This window comes from Carassius auratus, unplaced genomic scaffold, assembly GCF_003368295.1.
Source record: "Carassius auratus strain Wakin unplaced genomic scaffold, ASM336829v1 scaf_tig00018791, whole genome shotgun sequence".
In the NCBI taxonomy this organism is placed as follows: Eukaryota; Metazoa; Chordata; class Actinopteri; order Cypriniformes; family Cyprinidae; genus Carassius; species Carassius auratus.
Window position 1 is genome coordinate 66,192 of NW_020524909.1, and position 18,166 is coordinate 84,357.

The 18,166-nt window shown below is 36.2% G+C and overlaps 1 protein-coding gene across 1 annotated transcript; it reads right to left on the minus strand.

Annotated features, from left to right (window-relative positions):
* Window positions 1-367: 367 nt before the first annotated feature.
* Window positions 368-17,845, minus strand: LOC113076104 (nicotinamide phosphoribosyltransferase-like). Its single transcript, XM_026248777.1, has 11 exons — window positions 17,583-17,845; window positions 15,038-15,173; window positions 13,827-13,930; window positions 13,566-13,694; window positions 10,977-11,135; window positions 6,675-6,805; window positions 4,416-4,641; window positions 3,971-4,090; window positions 3,072-3,212; window positions 2,834-2,959; window positions 368-2,006 (listed from the first exon to the last, which is right to left on the minus strand). Exons 1-11 carry the CDS (start codon window positions 17,631-17,633, stop codon window positions 1,833-1,835), a joined length of 1,497 nt encoding a protein of 498 aa, XP_026104562.1. The 5' UTR covers window positions 17,634-17,845; the 3' UTR covers window positions 368-1,832.
* Between the last annotated feature and the right edge of the window lie 321 nt (window positions 17,846-18,166).

The following is an 18,166-nucleotide window of genomic DNA, read 5'->3' on the forward strand; positions in this document are numbered from 1 at the left end:
TAAACCGAAACACTGTCAGGTTTCACTGGAATTTCTAGTTTGTTTTAAATAACTCAAAACCATTTACAGAAGAAATGAACACATAACTCTTCCTCACTCTGAAAGTCACATTCCTTCCTTTGGCATTCCGTTACTTTTCTGCTATGACAGTTATGAACAAAGCAGACTATCCAAAATGGCACACTATGTTTATGCAATTAAAAACTGGGAAAAAATCCAGACATACTGTCACCATAATAACCATCACTGCTTTTGGTGCATATTCAGTTTCCTCTTCATTTACAAAACATTTGCTTTTTTTCAAAATTACCATAACACAAACTAAAAAGAAATAATGAGACACATTAAATATTGAGACAAAGTTTGATCTACATTTATTATATATTTTATTCTGTCTATTTGTCATTCAAAAATAAAAAATGCAACAAGAATGCTAGAATTTATCATTGAAACAATCATTAAAGAGTATTTACATAACAGAATAGATGCTTTTTAAGTGTAAGGATCATCATTTCATATTAATATACATTCTTATTAGTTAAAAAAAGAGGTAGGGTCAAACTGCTTCATTTCAGATGTTCGGGAACAGCCTGGAAATGAGTCATTTCCATGATCGAACACAAAGATGATGACACAATAAACAATGTACACTGTAATTAAACCCACTGCACACATCTCATTCAGCATCAGCATATAGATGACAGAAGCTTGATGTTGCCTTCAACATAAGGCAACAGAGAAAGAAAAAAAAGCAATCACTGAACATCATTCATATGTGAGTCACAGAAGGATAAAAGAGAGAAACTGAGTATGATGGACTATATTAATTGTGAGAAATGAGGGGAGGAGATGACAAAGCAAAAGCGAGTGACCGTCACTGAGGTTTGAGTGGTTTTTAAGGCACCATCAGCAGCTGTATGGAAACCAAATACTGAAATGTGTTTGTATGATGTATTCTGTGCATCTCAGAAGTCTTAAACCAGATCCACATAAGTCACACTCTAACTATTATCAGGAAACATTTGATTCTTTTCTATGCAGCATTTACTCACTGAGAGTGTTTATTGAGAGTGATATCAGGATCAATTTGCTGTTCTAAAATCCTCAGAGAAGAAATTTGTCCATCTTTTCCAACAAAAGAATAAAATCTAATTTACGTGAGCTATGTAATAGCAAGGAGACACAAAGTGGGTGGATCTTTATCAAGTGTGCATCTCTATGCTGAACACAACATGGGAATAGTTAAAACTGATTTGTTTATAGTAAAAAAAAAAAAGTAAAAATTATATGCATCATTGCTATCTTGGCATTATGGGTGTCTAAAAAAATATTAAAAGAACACCCCAAATCCTCCAAAAGTGAAATAGATTTCTTTTTTGCATTTTCAGAGAGTACGTCACATCAGAAAAATGGGATCATGTGCAGAATTGCTGATGCAGAAGCTCAGATATGATCATGAGATCACCTCAAAAGAAGTTTCCTTCATTTATCAATGTACTGCCAGGCGATGCTTTAACAACATTACGATCAATCGATTGCAAACCCTGCCGTAATATACTCCTGAAAAATATTCATGTTACTGAAGCACCAACAAAGATATTTGGCATCACAAAGTGTGGTAAAATGAAGGAGGAACTAATTAACCCGGTGACAACCAAGTCCAAAATTTAAGGGTTTCCCTTAAAATTTGAAAAGTCAGATTTTATATGTATTTGTATACTGTATTGGCAACACTGTGTCCTGCTATATTGATGAGCATCTGAGTGTAGTGGAATTGGTCTGTGGTTGGTCTGTAGGCGGCAGTGTAGAGAACAGTGCGCATATTGTGCTTATTAATGCACGCCGTTCATTATGAGTTTCTGGTGGATCTCCAGAGAAGTGTTGTCCTCTTTGTTGTGCTCGGAAGGGCTCACATCTTCTTCCCAAATCTGAGCAGCTTTACGGATCTCATCCAGAGTGTACTCCTGAAGGATGGTCCCATTTTCAAACACAGTCACCAACATGTCCTACAAACGGAGATAATATTAAAGGATCACATATTATGACCAGCACTATTTACATTTTTACATACACAACTGTTCAAAAGGTGGAAATCAGTATGATTTATTTTTTAAAGAAACTAATACATTTATTCTGCAAGGGTGCATTAAATTGACCAAAAAGTGACAGTGAAGACATATGTAATGTTTTATATATATATATATATATATATATATATATATATATATATATATATATATATATATATATATATATATATATAGAACAAATGATAGGTAAAAATTGATAGCCTGAATGCACTGTAAGTCGCTTTGGATAAAAGCATACATTTAATTTAATTTAATTTAAATTTATATAAAACATATGCTGTCCTTTTGAACTTTATATTCATCCATGAATCCCAAAATAAAATGTTCATTGTGTCTTCAAAAATTATTAAGCAGCACAACTTTCTTGAGTAGTAAATCAGCATATTAGGATGGTTTATGGAGGATCATGTGACACTGGTATAATGGCTCATGCTAATTCAGCTTTGACATCCCAGGAACAAATGAAATGAATTGTATAATTATCTTTTATTACATAAATATTAATTGTTATAATATTTCACAATATTCCTGTTTACTGTATTTTTGACCAAATATATTCAACCTAGAATTGCCACAGAACTAAATACAATTATATATATGCATCCTCCGTTCAGTAAAGTTTAATGTGAAAAAAAAAAAATTTAATAAATGCTAAACTGTGGCACAGTATTTTCATATGAACAATCTTTGGGAAAAATCTGGGAAAAGGAAGGTTAAGATGTTGCAAAAAAAGCTGATTTAACCTCCTGTGGTTTGCCTGCTCCTCTTTCCACCGTCTCAATGAGGCCATCTGAATTTCTCCTCAGAGAGAGACGTCCACGCTTGGACCCTTTAGACGGGTCCGTCACTGGCTGCTTACAGACGTCCATCTATGCAAACACAAATTACATGATATATATATATTTTTAAAAAAACAACACTGCTCAAATGTACTTGATTAAACAGGATGTTTTAAAAAGTGAAACTGATATAGAAACTCACGCCTTTGCCATTGGTCTCCACATAGCTGCACTTAAAAGCGCAGTTTAGCGTGTCTCTGTTGATTTTCTGCAGCAGTGCACTTCCACAACCGAAAAACACATTTTCGGCACTCCAACCCTCATCGCTCAGTTTCTCAAGAATCTGTGCTAGGCAAAAATAAATAAAAAATTCATTAAAACACTGATCAGATTATGATCCATGATTTACCACTGGGTAATAGGTAATAATTATTCATAACCAAACAGTCATGAATGGTTGATAAATCAAGTTAACCCTGTACACACAATTCCACACATTTCATAAAGTAATATTAGTATGTGATAACATGCTAGTCATATGAGCACTAGAGTGTGATCCAAAAGTCTGAAACGACAGTGAAAAAGCTTCTATTTTGCATTTCTCTAATATAGTCTAATAACTTGAATTACTCATAACTATTTGATTTGCATTTAAATTGTGCAATAATTTGCATAACAATGTGTGTGCTAATTGAAAAATTGACATGGATTTCTGAACATATGATTTATTTTGATGTTTTGCTTTACTGGCAGCAGTGCTCAAGTCTGCTTTTGTGTAAAAGCTGAATGTTCTCCAGTATGATTTGAAGACGATTTTCCAAAAGAGCACATTGTGTTTCAATGAAAGTAAGAACATACGGCAGTCTGTACCAAGGAATTCACATGATCATGATCAATGTCACAAATTTGACACACACACACATACATAGAATATAGTCTCTTATGCTCATCCAAGGTTTCATTTACTTAATACAAAATGCCTTAAATGTTAATACTGTAACATATTTTTTACAATGTGCACTAATTTGCATCTTACTAAGTCCAAAACTTTTGAACGGTAGTTCATGTTTTTGTTCTCTCTTGATCTGAGGTTTAGTTTACCTCATTAATCGAGTTCAGATCAATTCCATCCCCCTGGATAATGCGCAGGTATGATGGGAGCACCTTGTAACCAACTGAGTTTAGAGAACATCCGAAACACTCCTCCAAAATCTTTATCACCTAAAAGCAAGACAAGAGACAAATAAAGGAGAGAAGCAAGTGAAAATTAAAGGCATAAAGGGCTATAAAGCAAGCTAATCGATCTTAACCCCACTATTTCATTCATCAAATGCAAATATATAAAAGGAAAATCAATATTCCAGAGCATTACATTCACATAGACCAGCCAGCTCTGTTAAGTCACAGTGCAGCACAGCGCTGGAGAAAGCCTATTTGTTTGAGTCTTGACTCCACTAGAATAAAGTTCAATCACTGAAACAGCTGCCTTAAGGTCTGTAGTGAACACTACTCCACTCTGAGCACACTTGGTACAAGATACACACACCTCTATGAGGGTTTGAGCGGGGTCCCCGGAGTCTGGACGAATAATGAGTGCAGAATCCTCACTCCTCTCCATCACTCTCTCCTTCAGCTTGTCCCCCCAGATGTGCTTACAAGCCTTAAAAATATCATAACTGTCGCTAACCACAGCTACAGGCCCAGAGGGAAACTGCTCCAGCATACACTCAAACGCATCTTTCTCTCGGCTCTTGCCCCAGGAGATGATAGTACTACAGAGACATGAAAAACAAAGTGTGACAAACCTTCTTCAAATGGTCTACTACACTAATAAGTGAAGTCCCGCCCACTCATGCTTTAATTTAGTTTGAAGGTGGATGAGGTGCTTTATAAATAAACAGGTTTCACATTGCTAAACAAGAATCAGAAAGAATCTTTTGCTGCATATGAGTCATTAGTGTCTAACGATCCTTAGCCATAGAGCTATAAAAATGTCGGAGTGATTCATGGAATGGTGGAAAAACGTGCATTTGAACTATATGACGATGGAACAGCGTCACAGAAGAAATGGCGTGATTTGAAATAAAGAGTGAGAGCCATATTGGGAAACGCACTCAACTGCACAGACAAAAGGCGATACAGCTGCGAGATGGATGAATGTGTAGCTACTAATAGAACTAATTAGAATCAACGGAACAAATGCAAATTAACAAGCAGGTGTTAACGTCACCGTTGAATTTCACGACACAAGCTGTTTGAAATCGAAGGCAGCCTTTTAACGGACTCACTGCAAAATCAGTCTTAAAGGGAAATTCTCTACTGGTCACTAATTTCCATGCAATCACAATGAAGTTTTCAAGCTAGAAAAGAACACAAAAACGGTCCATACAAATTGTTATAGTTTTGTGTCAAAACAGACTAAAACTTAAGCGGTTTATGACTGAAAATCTTAACATCTTCTCTAACAGGTTCATGAGAGTTCATGAGATTTGTGAATGAATCGTTCTTTTGAACCAGATTTAATTTGGTTTTCCAATTAAACTCGCCTAATCTGATTTACTGAATGGGAACACACACTCAATGCCGTCATGATCACATATACCTCTTATATGGTGTTTCTGTGTTATTCTCTGAAGCTTTGAATGCTCCAGTCCCCACTTAATGTAACTGCATGGAATTTTTTTTTTAAAAAAAGCAACCATTACAGTCTTCAAAGTATTCTTTTTGTGTTTCAGGGAAGAAAGCAAGCCATATGGGTACAGAGTGATATAAGGGTAATGATGTTTAATAAATTCTTAATCGTTTTAAACATAATTTTTCATAAACTAAACTAAAACAGGTTTCAGCATTTCAAGGTACCATATCATTTCCAAAAATCTTAAAGGATTAGTTCACCCAACAATGAAAATGGTCATTAAATACTCTTCTTCCTGTCGTTCCAAACCCATAAGACCTTTGTTCATCTTCAGAACACAAATTTAGATATTTTTGATGAAATCCGAGAGCTTTCTGACCCTTCACAGACAGCAATGCAACTGACACATTCAAGGCCCAGAAAAGCAGTAAGGACACTGTTAAAAAAATCTATGTGACATTAGTGGTTTAACCGTCATAATCATAATGTTATGAAGTTATGAGAATACTTTGTGTGCAAAGAAAACAAAAATAAAAACTGAATTCATCAATTTCTTCTCTTCCATGTCAGTCTCCGCCACAAATTCACGAGAGTACCATGACACATGCGTGTGATGCTGCTGACACAGGAGCTGGCGTGGTAATCTTGTGAACATGCGTGGATGATTGACACAAAAGAGAATAAATTGTTGAATAACTTCATTATTTGTTTTCTTTACACACAAAGTATTCTCGTATCTTTGTAAAAATTAAGGTTGACCAACTGATGTCACATGGACTGTTTTAGTGATGTCCTTACTACCTCTTTGATCCTACATGTCAGTAGCAATTCTGTCTGTGCAGGGTCAGAAAGCTTGTATTTCATTTAAAATATCTTCATTTGTGTTCCGAAGATGAACAAAGGTCTTACAGGTTTGGAATGACACGAGGGTGAGAAGTTAAAGACAGAATTTCAATTTTTTTTGGTGAACTATCCCTTTAAAGCTGTGCTATTTTAGTTTTATTAAGTATTATAAATACTATCATAGTATTTATCATTTCACTTTGAAACTTTCCTCAGACTTAATTTCTTTCAGGCGATCAGGTTTTAGGTGGGATGTTACAAAAAACTAAATTTGATTATGCCTTGTCGAAATGAGTGTGCAGTAAATACACAAGTGCATTACTGTACCTGTGTTCTGCAGCAGGGATGGAGAACCCAGCCATAGGACATGCATAGTATCGTTGTGCCATCAGCAGACCCGCCACTGTATCTGTGCTGCAGAAATTCACCAGATGAGCCGCTCCACCAAGTGCTGCCGACTAGATCAGTAAAGAAAGACACAACCGAAATGAGTCAATTAACCTGTTTAATGTCAAACCTCAAAGTCTTTGTTGTACAATGATGTTCTTGCGTCTCTAGTGAAATCCAAAAGTTCAAATGTTGGGATTTCTCTCACGCCATTTAAAACATTAGCCGATTCCCATTATGTTTATCCTGTTTTTATAACTGTATTATAGACAGTGGCTTTTAAGAAGCAAATCATAAGAAAGGTTGTGACTTTGACATTTAAAATCAATTGTGTGCCCAATTTAAAGCCAGTACGACATTTTCTATATTCCCCTGGTTAAACACTCAGGTTATTGACTGTCTCAGTTCATTCATCGCAGGGTCACAGTAATCAGGGTGGATTTGCCCTTTAGTGATAGTCAAGGGAAGGCTGTTGCTCTGAAAAGTGAACCTGTCTGATTCCAAGCAAAATCTCTTTAGCCCCCTGAGGAGAGCATCAATATTTCTTGCTCTACTACAAGGTGTATATTTATGTGGGGATTTGAAGAGTCTATTTCTTTTTCTTTTTTTAATTGAAGAACTGATGAGATCTGGGCTTGATATCAACCCAGGGAAATCAGATCCACAACACGGCTTTAGTCTGCCGCTGTGATTGTAACAAGGATCTAGGGACTTTGTCATGTAATTGTCAATGCAGTAGAGGTCAGTAACAGTGATCAACAGGGATCAACGATGGATCAGCATAAATACCAGTGTTATTTTAAATATTATTTATATACTATGATAGAATTTATTCCTAATTTAAATAAGCTTTTATTTTTGGGAGTTTTCATTTTGATTTTAAATTGAAATGTTAGTAATTTTGTGCTTCTGTCATTTTATATATTGTATTTAATATTCTATTTAAACTGAAAAAAATTGCACACAACTTGTATGCATTTCTTTTAAGGTACTTTTCCAATACATTCTACTAAACTTCCATTTTTCCACTTAAGAACACAATTCATATGGGTTTAGAAGGATTTGAGGGTGAGTGAATGATGACAGAAATTTAGCTTTGGATGAACCTCTCCTCTAAAAGCAAATGAAATCTATCACTGCTTTCCCTCTGAACAGTGATGGAGAGTGAGCAGGAACCCTGAGTATCAGAGGCATTAAACTCTGCTTGGCATCATTAATCTCCTCTTGAAACCATCATTAATCCTGTCATCCGCAACCTAGAAAATACACTATCAATATCCCACTGTCCCTAATGAAGACTCCATAGATTTACACAGCATGCTTCAGTCTGTTGTCAGCTGCTGAGGGAGAAGTGCTTTGGGCTTTCTTAGATCCCACAGACATAGACATGTTCTTTCCCTTAAAATTTGTTTGGTTTCTTCCTTTCTTAAAATGATTTTTGCACTTACTTTTCTGACAAAGTTCGAAAAAGAGTAACATGGAATATTGTCATGTCATATTTCATGTAATTGTCAGTGATCAAACAGGCTTAAACACACACAATAGCAATATTACACTGACATTTGGCAGAGAAATGTGCCATAAAGCCAGATAATTGACCTTGAATAGGTGGCTTTTTTCTTTCTTTCGTTGGAAAGTCATGTTATCCAACATGAAAAATTCTATAGGACATTTATCGACATAAATGAAAAGTTTTAGTTGGAAGAGAATTATATAAAATTAAACCAGAAATAAAATTAAATATTAGAACAGTGGTATTATATTTCTTATGGGGTTACAAGGGTTGCAAGTTCAATGTCTGAACTTCATCTCTGCTAAATGTCTGCTAGTAAAAAAAAAAAAAAATTAAATTAAAACAAATAAAATAAGATATTAAAACCATAAAAACAAATAATAAAAATTCCGAATCAAATCAATAAAAATGAAAATGACACCTTAGTACAGTGGCACTATATTTGCTATTGAATTACAAAGGTTGCAAGCTCAAAACTCTTTTTAAACAAACGTTACAAATGAAATTAAATCTTATAAAAAATAAAAAAATAAAAACTTTTGAATAAGACAAAATAAAACCTTTTCAGTGAAGTGGTGTTAAATTTACTATGAGGTTACAAAGCTTGCAAGTTCAAATCACTGCTAAGGTAAATAAATAATAATAATTAAAAAATTTTTATCAAATCAAATTTTCAGTAAATTGGTGTTATATGCGCAGTCGAGTTGCAAAGGTTGCAAAATATGTTTTTCCTTTTTTTTTTTTTTTACATTTTAAAAGGCAACTGTATGACAGTGAATAAATATTAAGGGCCGGTGTCATAAACACTTCAGTTCTGCCCGAGTTGAGTCTATCCAGGTCTAGAGATGCTCCCGAGCAACACTTGAACCTTCTATAGACGGTTTCAACGGCATCAACATAAACAAACGTTACTGTGCGTGCGCGCTTTTGTGGACCTAACTTAACTTCCGGTAGACTCTATTAGAATCAATAACAACAGCCAAGTCCCTCTAGAGTAGATATTTTTTGATAACAAACAAAATATGTTTGCTGCGTGGATCAGGCGGACTTAATGAAAATGCTAATTCATTCTTTGCCAGCAGGAGATGTTTTAAAGCATAGACATAAAGCGCGAGAAATAGAGGTTTCCCCAGTAACAGCTGTAAACAAAGCAGACGCTCACACGCTCCTTTATCAGACATATAACATGCAAGTCCTCCTTCAGAAATACAGCGATATAAAAACACCCGTGCCTCGTTTTGATATTTAAACATATAAATGTAAGGAATTATTATTATTAAACGTGCAGTACGTATTGTTACGTTACTCATGTTTATTTAACAAAGCCTTTTTGAAAATCGATCAGTTTTTAAAATTGTGGCGAGTAAATAAATAAATGTATGGGAAACACATCCCGCAGCACAACCACCTGAGCCCAACTTCAGTCTACTCATCACCTTGCCTTTAACTGCGTTTGTAGAAGGCACCGCAGCCAGACCGATATACACAACACAGACCGGAAGTTAACTTAGGTCCAGGCGCGTGCGCCCGATGAAACCGTCTATATAGATTTGCTTTAATTAATTAGAAAGTAGTGATGTCATACGCTTAAGCGTGCTCAATAAAAGTTTTTGTTTACATAATGTGTGTGTAATGCGTCACCATGTCCGGTTTTAGATCATGGCGTACTGGTCTCAAAAGGGCACCACAGAGGGGTTATGTCACACCTCATCAGAATCCAGTGGTCTCACTTTCGCACACAAAGGTCTCCTACGCTCAGCACACCCAGCCAGTCAATAATAAACTCACTGCTTATGACTAGACACCTAACACCTGAACCCGTCACTGTGTGATATAGATGGAACCTGGGAGAGTTGACCTTTACACAGCAGACAGACCGATTCAAGAGCCAAATAGTCATCTTTACTCACACAACTCTTCAAACAGCACCACCCGATGACCCAAAACCCATCAGCGTGACAACCTCACTCAAACACGGCCAACAATCAGGGCTCTCATACCTTTGAAAAATACAGAAATCGAGAGCGGCCTGCATTGCTTGCATTTCAAAAGGTCAGGTCTGATGTCCTTTTGATTAAATGGAATGGCCTCGTCTCATAATGAATCGATTTTCTGCATTCACCAAGTAATGTCTGATTTCATCTTCCCCAGAAGACCAGGCTTTCGTTAAAAAGCATGGAAGAGAGAAAGACCACGTTTGGCTTGAGCTTTGATTTCAAGGCTAAAAAATAATAAAAGGTACAGATTTTAACACAGAGGCACTTTGACGATTTCAGTGTTCTTCAGAATGTGCTTTGAAAGGCTACAGAAATGATGAATTCAGGTTAAAATAATGTCATGCAATCAGTAATACGTGAAAATTAGTTATTTTCTATATAGTCTCTTGGAGTCATAAAACATATAAAAGATTTTGTTTTTCGAACTATCAGTCACACAACACAAAACAGAGTAACTGGTTATGAAAACTAGAATTACTAGTAGGGGTGCACGATATATATCGGCCGATGATTAATGCGCATCTCGTCAGTGAAGCCGGTTATTTAATCAGTGGTAAATTCCAGCAGGTGCGTGATTTCACATAGAGTCGCATTAATCATGGGCCGATATATATCGTGCACCCCTAATTACTAGCAAAGTGTTATAGTCACTGTGCTGATCCAGTGTTATTTTAGTCGTTTTTACTCTGGTCCTGACCAGGAAGTGTAATTACCAATGCATGGCCATCATACCTCTTGCGAGGACACCCCTCTGTAGCCAAAATCATGCAGTTTGACGTCCAGACCCTCCAGGCTCCCTGACGTGGCCTTCAGGTGCTTGGCCAGAATCTTTTTGAACTCCCTGGAGATTGTTGCCACGGTGATGGGGTACCACATTTGGAGCAGCATTGTCTGTTGGGACAGAATGCACACAATCACACGTACGTCAGAGAAGACCAAAGATGGCTTGTAATTGCGCTCACAATTTTCATAGCCCTAAACATTAAAACCACACTTCATTGATCTGTGGCCCTTAAGGACATGCACGTCAGCAAATGACAAAGACAAAGAATTCTGAACCATTTGTGTGTTTCTACATGTTTTTCTCCAGTCTTGACATCAGTACATAAACTGTGCACTTTGATTAAGCTGACAGAATGGCAATAGGACTTTACAAGCAACAGGCAGGATCTTAATGTTCCAGTCAGGTTGGGCTTAAATTCTTTGTGATATCTTGAATAAAAGACACTTTTTTATTAAGGTATTAAACATGTGGCTGTTGTTCAAAAACAAATAACCATAAGCATAAAAGTAGATTATTTTGCAAGTTGCAGTTCTTTAGAAAGCTCTTTTATTCGAAGAAACTTTAAGTTCATTACAGGGACAATCCACCCGGAAAACAAGTGCCTTGCTCAAGGACATCTACATTACATTTACTTAACAGTCGCTTTTATCTACAGCAGCTTACAAACAAGGGACATCACTGAGGGAGAGCAAATTATCATACAAGAAACAGTCCTGCAACATAACATTTCAGGAGTAATGCAAGTAAATGGGACAAATGTTAAAAGAAAAGTTTCTTTGTGGTTGCTGCAAGTTTAATTTAATTTCTTATGGATGATTTGTGTCTTAAGCTGCTTCTGAAAGGTTTTGATGGTTGTGATGGTCTTAGCAAGTCACGAGGGGGTTGTAAGCTTGCTCTACCACTGAGGAGCAGAGAGAGAGAGAGAGAGCGAAGGATCTGGAAAACTACACTGCATCTCATTGTGATGGATCTGTCAGGAACTGTAATGAACAAATACTGGAGCGGAACAGTCGAACATGGCACGTTCAACGACAAATCACGGGCCTGATTCACACGGATTGCATGAACGGATTACATGTATGTATAAAATAAAGTGTTTGTCAAATGCATTAATAAATAGAAATATAAATATTCAACCTTTTTATTTATTTATATTAGGACAATTAATTGAGTCACAATGTTCATTGTGAATTAAAGGCATGCATCTTCAGACCTGGGAGCCAAAAATAAAAATAAAACACTGTCTACATAATTACAACAGCAAGGGATGCAGGCCAGGTCAGTAACTAATGACCTCATGCCCTCACTGACCCCTCCAGCCTGTCCAAACCTCCCTCAGTTTTTTGGTCCAGGATTAGCAGCTAGGAGCATGCTGGAAATCAAAGCCTGCTGTCATCCTGAACAACAGTACGGCAGAATCATCCAATACGAAGTAATGTGCCGCACCATCAGCTTTACGGACTATGCTGACAGTCAGACATTCAGAGGGGCTTTGTGTTGCTGTTAAGATTGTTGTAACAACAAAAACACTTTTGTATTAGATATGGTTCATTTCAAATTGTGTGGGGGTCTCAAACAAACGTGGAAAACATTACAAATATATACTGATCACATGATCATAAATGGATCCATTAGAAAACTGCCTTGAAAGCACCAATTTGTGAAGGGAAATCAGTAACTTACTTTAGTTTGATATGACCCTTTGAGTAACATCCCTTTTCGAGCAACATTTTTCAAGGTTAATTAAATGCTGTTTGGACTTTGTTCTTTGATCAAACTACCATTCAACAATTAGGATCTGTAAGATTTTTTATTTCAGATTTTTTTTTAAAAGAAGCCTCTTATGTTCAACAAGTCTGGATGTATTTGATCCAAAATACAGTAGAAATGGTATTATTGTAAAATATGATTAAAATAACTTTTCTATTTAAATGTGTTTTAAAATGTCATTTATTCCTGTGATTGCAAAGCTGAATCTTCAAGTGCCACATGATCCTTCAGAAATCATTGTAATATGCTTATAAGGGGCTCAAGAACCCTTTCATTACTATCAAAAAGTACAGCTTAAAATCTTAGCGAAAACTATGATACACGTTTTCAGAATGCTTTGATGTAGGGCGGTGCAAAAAATCCAATGTGATTTTCATGCACATCTCGTCAGTAAATCAAAGATACGCAAAAATGCTTTCATAATCGGCAATGATGTTACGTATCTTGTCAGTGATCCATGGCTCTATGTAGTAAATGCCGCTCCATCTGAAAGCACACGCTGGAGATTAACTACTAATCACAGAAGCGGCTTTACTGATGAGATATGCATGAAAATTGCATTTGATTAGAATTTGCACAGCCCTACTTTGTTGGATTAAGTTAAAAAGAACAGCATTTATTTTAAAACTTTTGCATTCTTGGAGAATATTTGTGTGTTTTTTTTTTTTTCAATTTCTGAAACATTCATTTGGACATTGCAGAACAACATTTGCAATATCTGCATTGGCTTCTTTTAAAAACTGTCTAAAAAAAAGGACAAGTAATACCTCAATAAAATTGGTGAGCCAGAAGAAATCTGGATCCGTGTTCTCCACAGTGAAAAGAACGTTCCCTCTGGGGATGATCTTCCCCTCGGGAACTGCTTTGATACGGATTGGAAGGCGGCCATCATATTTCTGACAACACAATTAGGGAAAGGAAGAAGGCATGTGGTCGTTATCTCCATATGCTCTCATCTCCGGAACAAAGTAAGCAGACTTCAATGTCAAGTAATTGTCAAATATCTGAAAGGAAACTTCTGTTTGTACCTCTAAAACTTTCCTCCATCCCTCTTCATCGAACACTGACTGTTTAAAGTGCAACTGATAAAAGACTTTCGCCTCCTGAATCTTTTCCTCTGTGACAACTCGACCTGCAAGATATTTACATAAATAAATGAGATCAGAGATATTAAAGTCTGTTTATAAAGCACATGCTCTTTAGAACATGCCCTACATGTAAATACTAAACTAACAGGCCATTTAATAATAAAGTAAACGCACAGTTTTGTTCAGTAACTATTATCAAATGTCAATTTCTCTGGTTATAAATGCAAAGTTTATAACTCCCATGACCTCTTTCAGGGAGAATGCAATACCGTGCAATGCCAGAATAACTTCGAATTCAATGAAATATTCATTATGTTAAGAGGGAGTACAAATAGTTTGGCTGGAAAGAAACATTAAATCAGTGGAGACCGAAAAAAAAAAAAACCGCTGCAGTTCACACATTCTGCTCATAGTTGCAGTTTGAAACAAACCACATAATACATACTTTGGAATACTTTAAATGAAATGGGAAGCTTAAGGGGAATCAGCCTTATGTAACTAGGTTGTTTTTGTAGACTTAATGTAGTCTTCTTGTTTTTACTTTCTATAACATGGCTGGTCTGTGTTCATGAACACTTTTATAAAAAATTTAATGTGTAAAAGCATAAGCCACAAAGGACCAATGACAGCATGTTCTCACCTCATGTCATTCCAAACCTGTATGACTTTCTTTTGTGGAGCACAAAAGAATAAAAAATTAAAAATGTCTTTGTCCAAACAATGAAAGTCATTTGGGTCCAATGCTGTTTGAACCCCGCTGACTTTTAATATATGGACAGCTAAAGGATTTTTTTTTCACAAGAAAGTTATTTTTGCAATGGCACGACAAGAGAATGAATGGGTTACACATTTCTTTTTTTCTTTTTTTAAACCAAGGAATGGTTTCAAAACTGTATGACTTTCTTCTTAAATCTAACATTTTTAAACTCTTGCAGCTTGTTTTGACTGCATGTCAATTATAACTGCATTATAACTGTTCTGGAATGTGTGCTATTAGCAGTTTTGGGACAAGTTGTCCATTACATAATGAAAAAGCGTTTTTGGAAATGTACAAACTCAAAAACAAACAGTATGTGTAAGCCAATTGGAACTTCACAAAGGTTTTCGGATCACTGAAGGGGTTACACAATGATGAAAATAGTTGGAATTACCTGCTAGGTACTTCTTTAGAAGATACTGGAGGCCAAAAAACACCACCTCGTTATGCTGCCCCCCCTTTTTGTGCCGACACTCGAAATAGGAGTACACTTTATTGACATTGGGTGGGTATTGCTTGTAGTGGGTAATCTGGAAAGAAGTATTAGAGCATTGAGTATTAGTATAGTTTACACAATCTTTAATTCACCAGATGGCTGTTTCATAAAACAAGTTTACCAAATAAGCCAGGCTTATTTCAGTTAGTCTGACTTATTTTGAACCTCACAATAAACCTGACAATATGTCAGACAAACTGAATAAACATTGCTTATTTGGTAAACTTGTTTTATGAAACAGGCCCAAGTACTTTTATTAATCTAACGTTCAAAAGTTTGGAGTAAAACATTACTCCAGGCTTCACTGTCACATCCTTCAGAAACCATTATAATATGATGATTTGCTTCTCAAGGAATATTTATTTTTATTATCGATGTTGAATATTTTTTTGTATAAACTGAGTTTGATCAATAAAAAGTATAAAAGAACATTACATATTAGAATTATAAATATTTTGTAACATTATAAATGTCTTCACTGTCACTTCTGATCAATTTAATGCATCCTTGAAAAACTTATGAAGAGTGTTGCACTTCTGCATTCGTTCCTCATTCTTTTCAATCTGTCAGCTTTAAGCTGTGTTTATGGATCTCAAGGCATTTCATCAAAGTCTTGTTTACTGTATGCTGATACCGTCAAGCTACAGCTGGGGTGGGCTGAAACAGTTTCTTCAATTACAAGTACAGACCTGCCATTATATCCTGGACACAAATTTAATACTAAAAAGCAGCTGGTTTTCGATGCCCTGTGATACAATCTGCATAAACAACACACGGCCGCATTCTCGATGCCCATAATGGAGGGCTTAGTTTTGTGTCCCGTCTTCTTCACAGCAAAAAAAAATTAATATATTTGTATCTGCTTCTTAAGAAACAAATAACGGTCCATGTGATGTTACGTTAGTTGGGTTGTCAAAGATTATTTGTCAGATCAACCCTGAAAGTCTATTTTGCCTATATTTTGCCGACTTCTAAACTGGGCTGAATTGTAAAAACTATTATTAGTAATTAAACTCATGATTAAATTGGCCAAACACAATGGCCAACATAATTATGCAAGATATGAAAAATGCTAAACATTTTATGACTGCTGGGTGTTCCTCTGCATATGAAATCTGCTTAGCTTCATGTACAATTCTGAGTGGACCTGATAATCAACCCAAACCTGAGTCACTCATCAATGATACCTTGTGCAACCGGTTTAGGTCCTGTTTAGATTTCTGTGCCACTAGGTTTAACATGATGTAACAAAAGTGCATTCCTCATGGGCAGGTATCAAAATCTCATTAAACAATTAGTTATGCTATTTTAAGATCAAAAACATGTTAACATTTAATTTTTGTTGTATGGGATTTAAACATAGATCCAGATGGGATTTGTGGCTGGTTGTTGTGTCAGAGGTTTGTGAAGCACAAAGATTATTACACAACTCTGGCCAGTCAGCATTGGCCAAGGTGGAGAATTAGAGAAGTACAATTCTGAAATCTGTTGTAAAGATCATTAAACCCAGCTGAAGACATTTAAAAATTACAGCCACATCCCAAAAAGCATTGAGCATTAAACAGTATTTCATAACGTGACATTATGTATAGTTTGTAAGTGTCTTGTTACATGATAGTAGCAGTAGTTTGACTTAATTGTTTTGTAATCATGCTACTTCAGATATGGTAGTTTTATCTTTTGATTTATGTGTTTTAACTGATTCCTTACCTGGACTTTTTGACAAGGTCAGATTGTCAAAGTGAAATTTAATAACCCTAATCCCAACCATGTAACTATTTACAGTAGCCTTGCAAAAAGTTAAGATAAAATCACTTTAATTCATAGCTGATAACTAAAATATGTAAATTCTGATTACTGATATATTACAGGTGGGGTTAAATGAGTTACTGCCCAAAGGTACTGTAACTGGAGTTCTAGATTGTGAGATTTAGTTATTTAGATTATAAGTTTACATGAACATTACATTTAAAAATTAAGTCCTTTTGGAATGATATGGTTATAGTTAGTATTATTATTAATAAATAATATATAATATATATATTTTTTTTTTTTATGAGTTTCGATTCCTAGAATACTGAGTGACATGACGTCACGCGCTATGGCCTCGGCGAAGCTAAAAAGCTGCACAAGCCCCGCCCCCTGCGTTCAGCGTTCATTGAGTGGGGCATTTAAAACGAATTTGAGCTTTCACAGATTCCCCTCAACAAGACAAAATAACACAATAATCGCCATTATGCCATAACTGTAGGCCATTCTGAATCATGTTTTAATTTACATTTCGTCTATTTACAAGGTCAAAGTTGGTTTTATTCCCACATAACGTTAACGTTATATGTTACGGTTAAGCACAAACGGCTAACGTTAGTGTCAGAACAGGCAAAGTTCTATCATGCGACAGTGTCTGCCGTCTGTCAAACGACTCGATCCAGGCGATTCTTACCTTATAAGAGTCCGTCGCTAGTAAAAAATTGAAATCCTGAGCTGCCATCATCGAGGACAAAGTAAAAGCGAAACGTTGGCCCTTCGCTTGGGTATGTATGTGTTCCGAGCCGTGTGTCACCAGTCTCGATAATCTTATTTTCGAGACCTTCCGGGTATGCCAGGAGAAAATGCAATGAAATGCGATCACCTCAGTATCTTGTGTATGTGAGGGCACGCACGGATAGGTTGCATCGTCCAGTATCAGAAACAACGGGGTGGAAAGGGGCGGTGTCAGGCTGCACGTATGAAAGAGACGCTGGCCTACGCTCGGTGATGCAAATGTGGGCGGGTACATAAACTCAGAAGGCGCCTGAATATCTGAAGCTTAAAAAAGCTGCTGGGCTGCCTGTTGCTTGCAAAGAGTTTCGTTTTACATTTACATTTAGTCATTTTGCACTACTTACTTATAATTGGGGAATACATAAAGCATTCTTCTGAAAGAGGCAAACAAAAGTCAAGAAGCGTTGAAACAGTTTTCAGCTGTCGCAGGGATTCAGCATTCCGGATAGGGGTGGGAAGATCATTCAACCAGCCAGGAATGGT

What these genes read in the sequence shown, in the direction of transcription:
- LOC113076104 (XM_026248777.1), bottom strand. Translation starts at nt 17,633, where the DNA reads ATGATGGCAGCTCAGGATTTCAATTTTTTACTAGCGACGGACTCTTAT. An exon ending in TAGCGACGGACTCTTATAAG is followed by an intron (nt 15,174 to 17,582) that starts GTAAGAATCGCC and finishes ACTTCTTTCCAG; the next exon opens with ATTACCCACTACAAGCAATA. An exon ending in GATGGAGGAAAGTTTTAGAG is followed by an intron (nt 13,695 to 13,826) that starts GTACAAACAGAA and finishes TTGTGTTGTCAG; the next exon opens with AAATATGATGGCCGCCTTCC.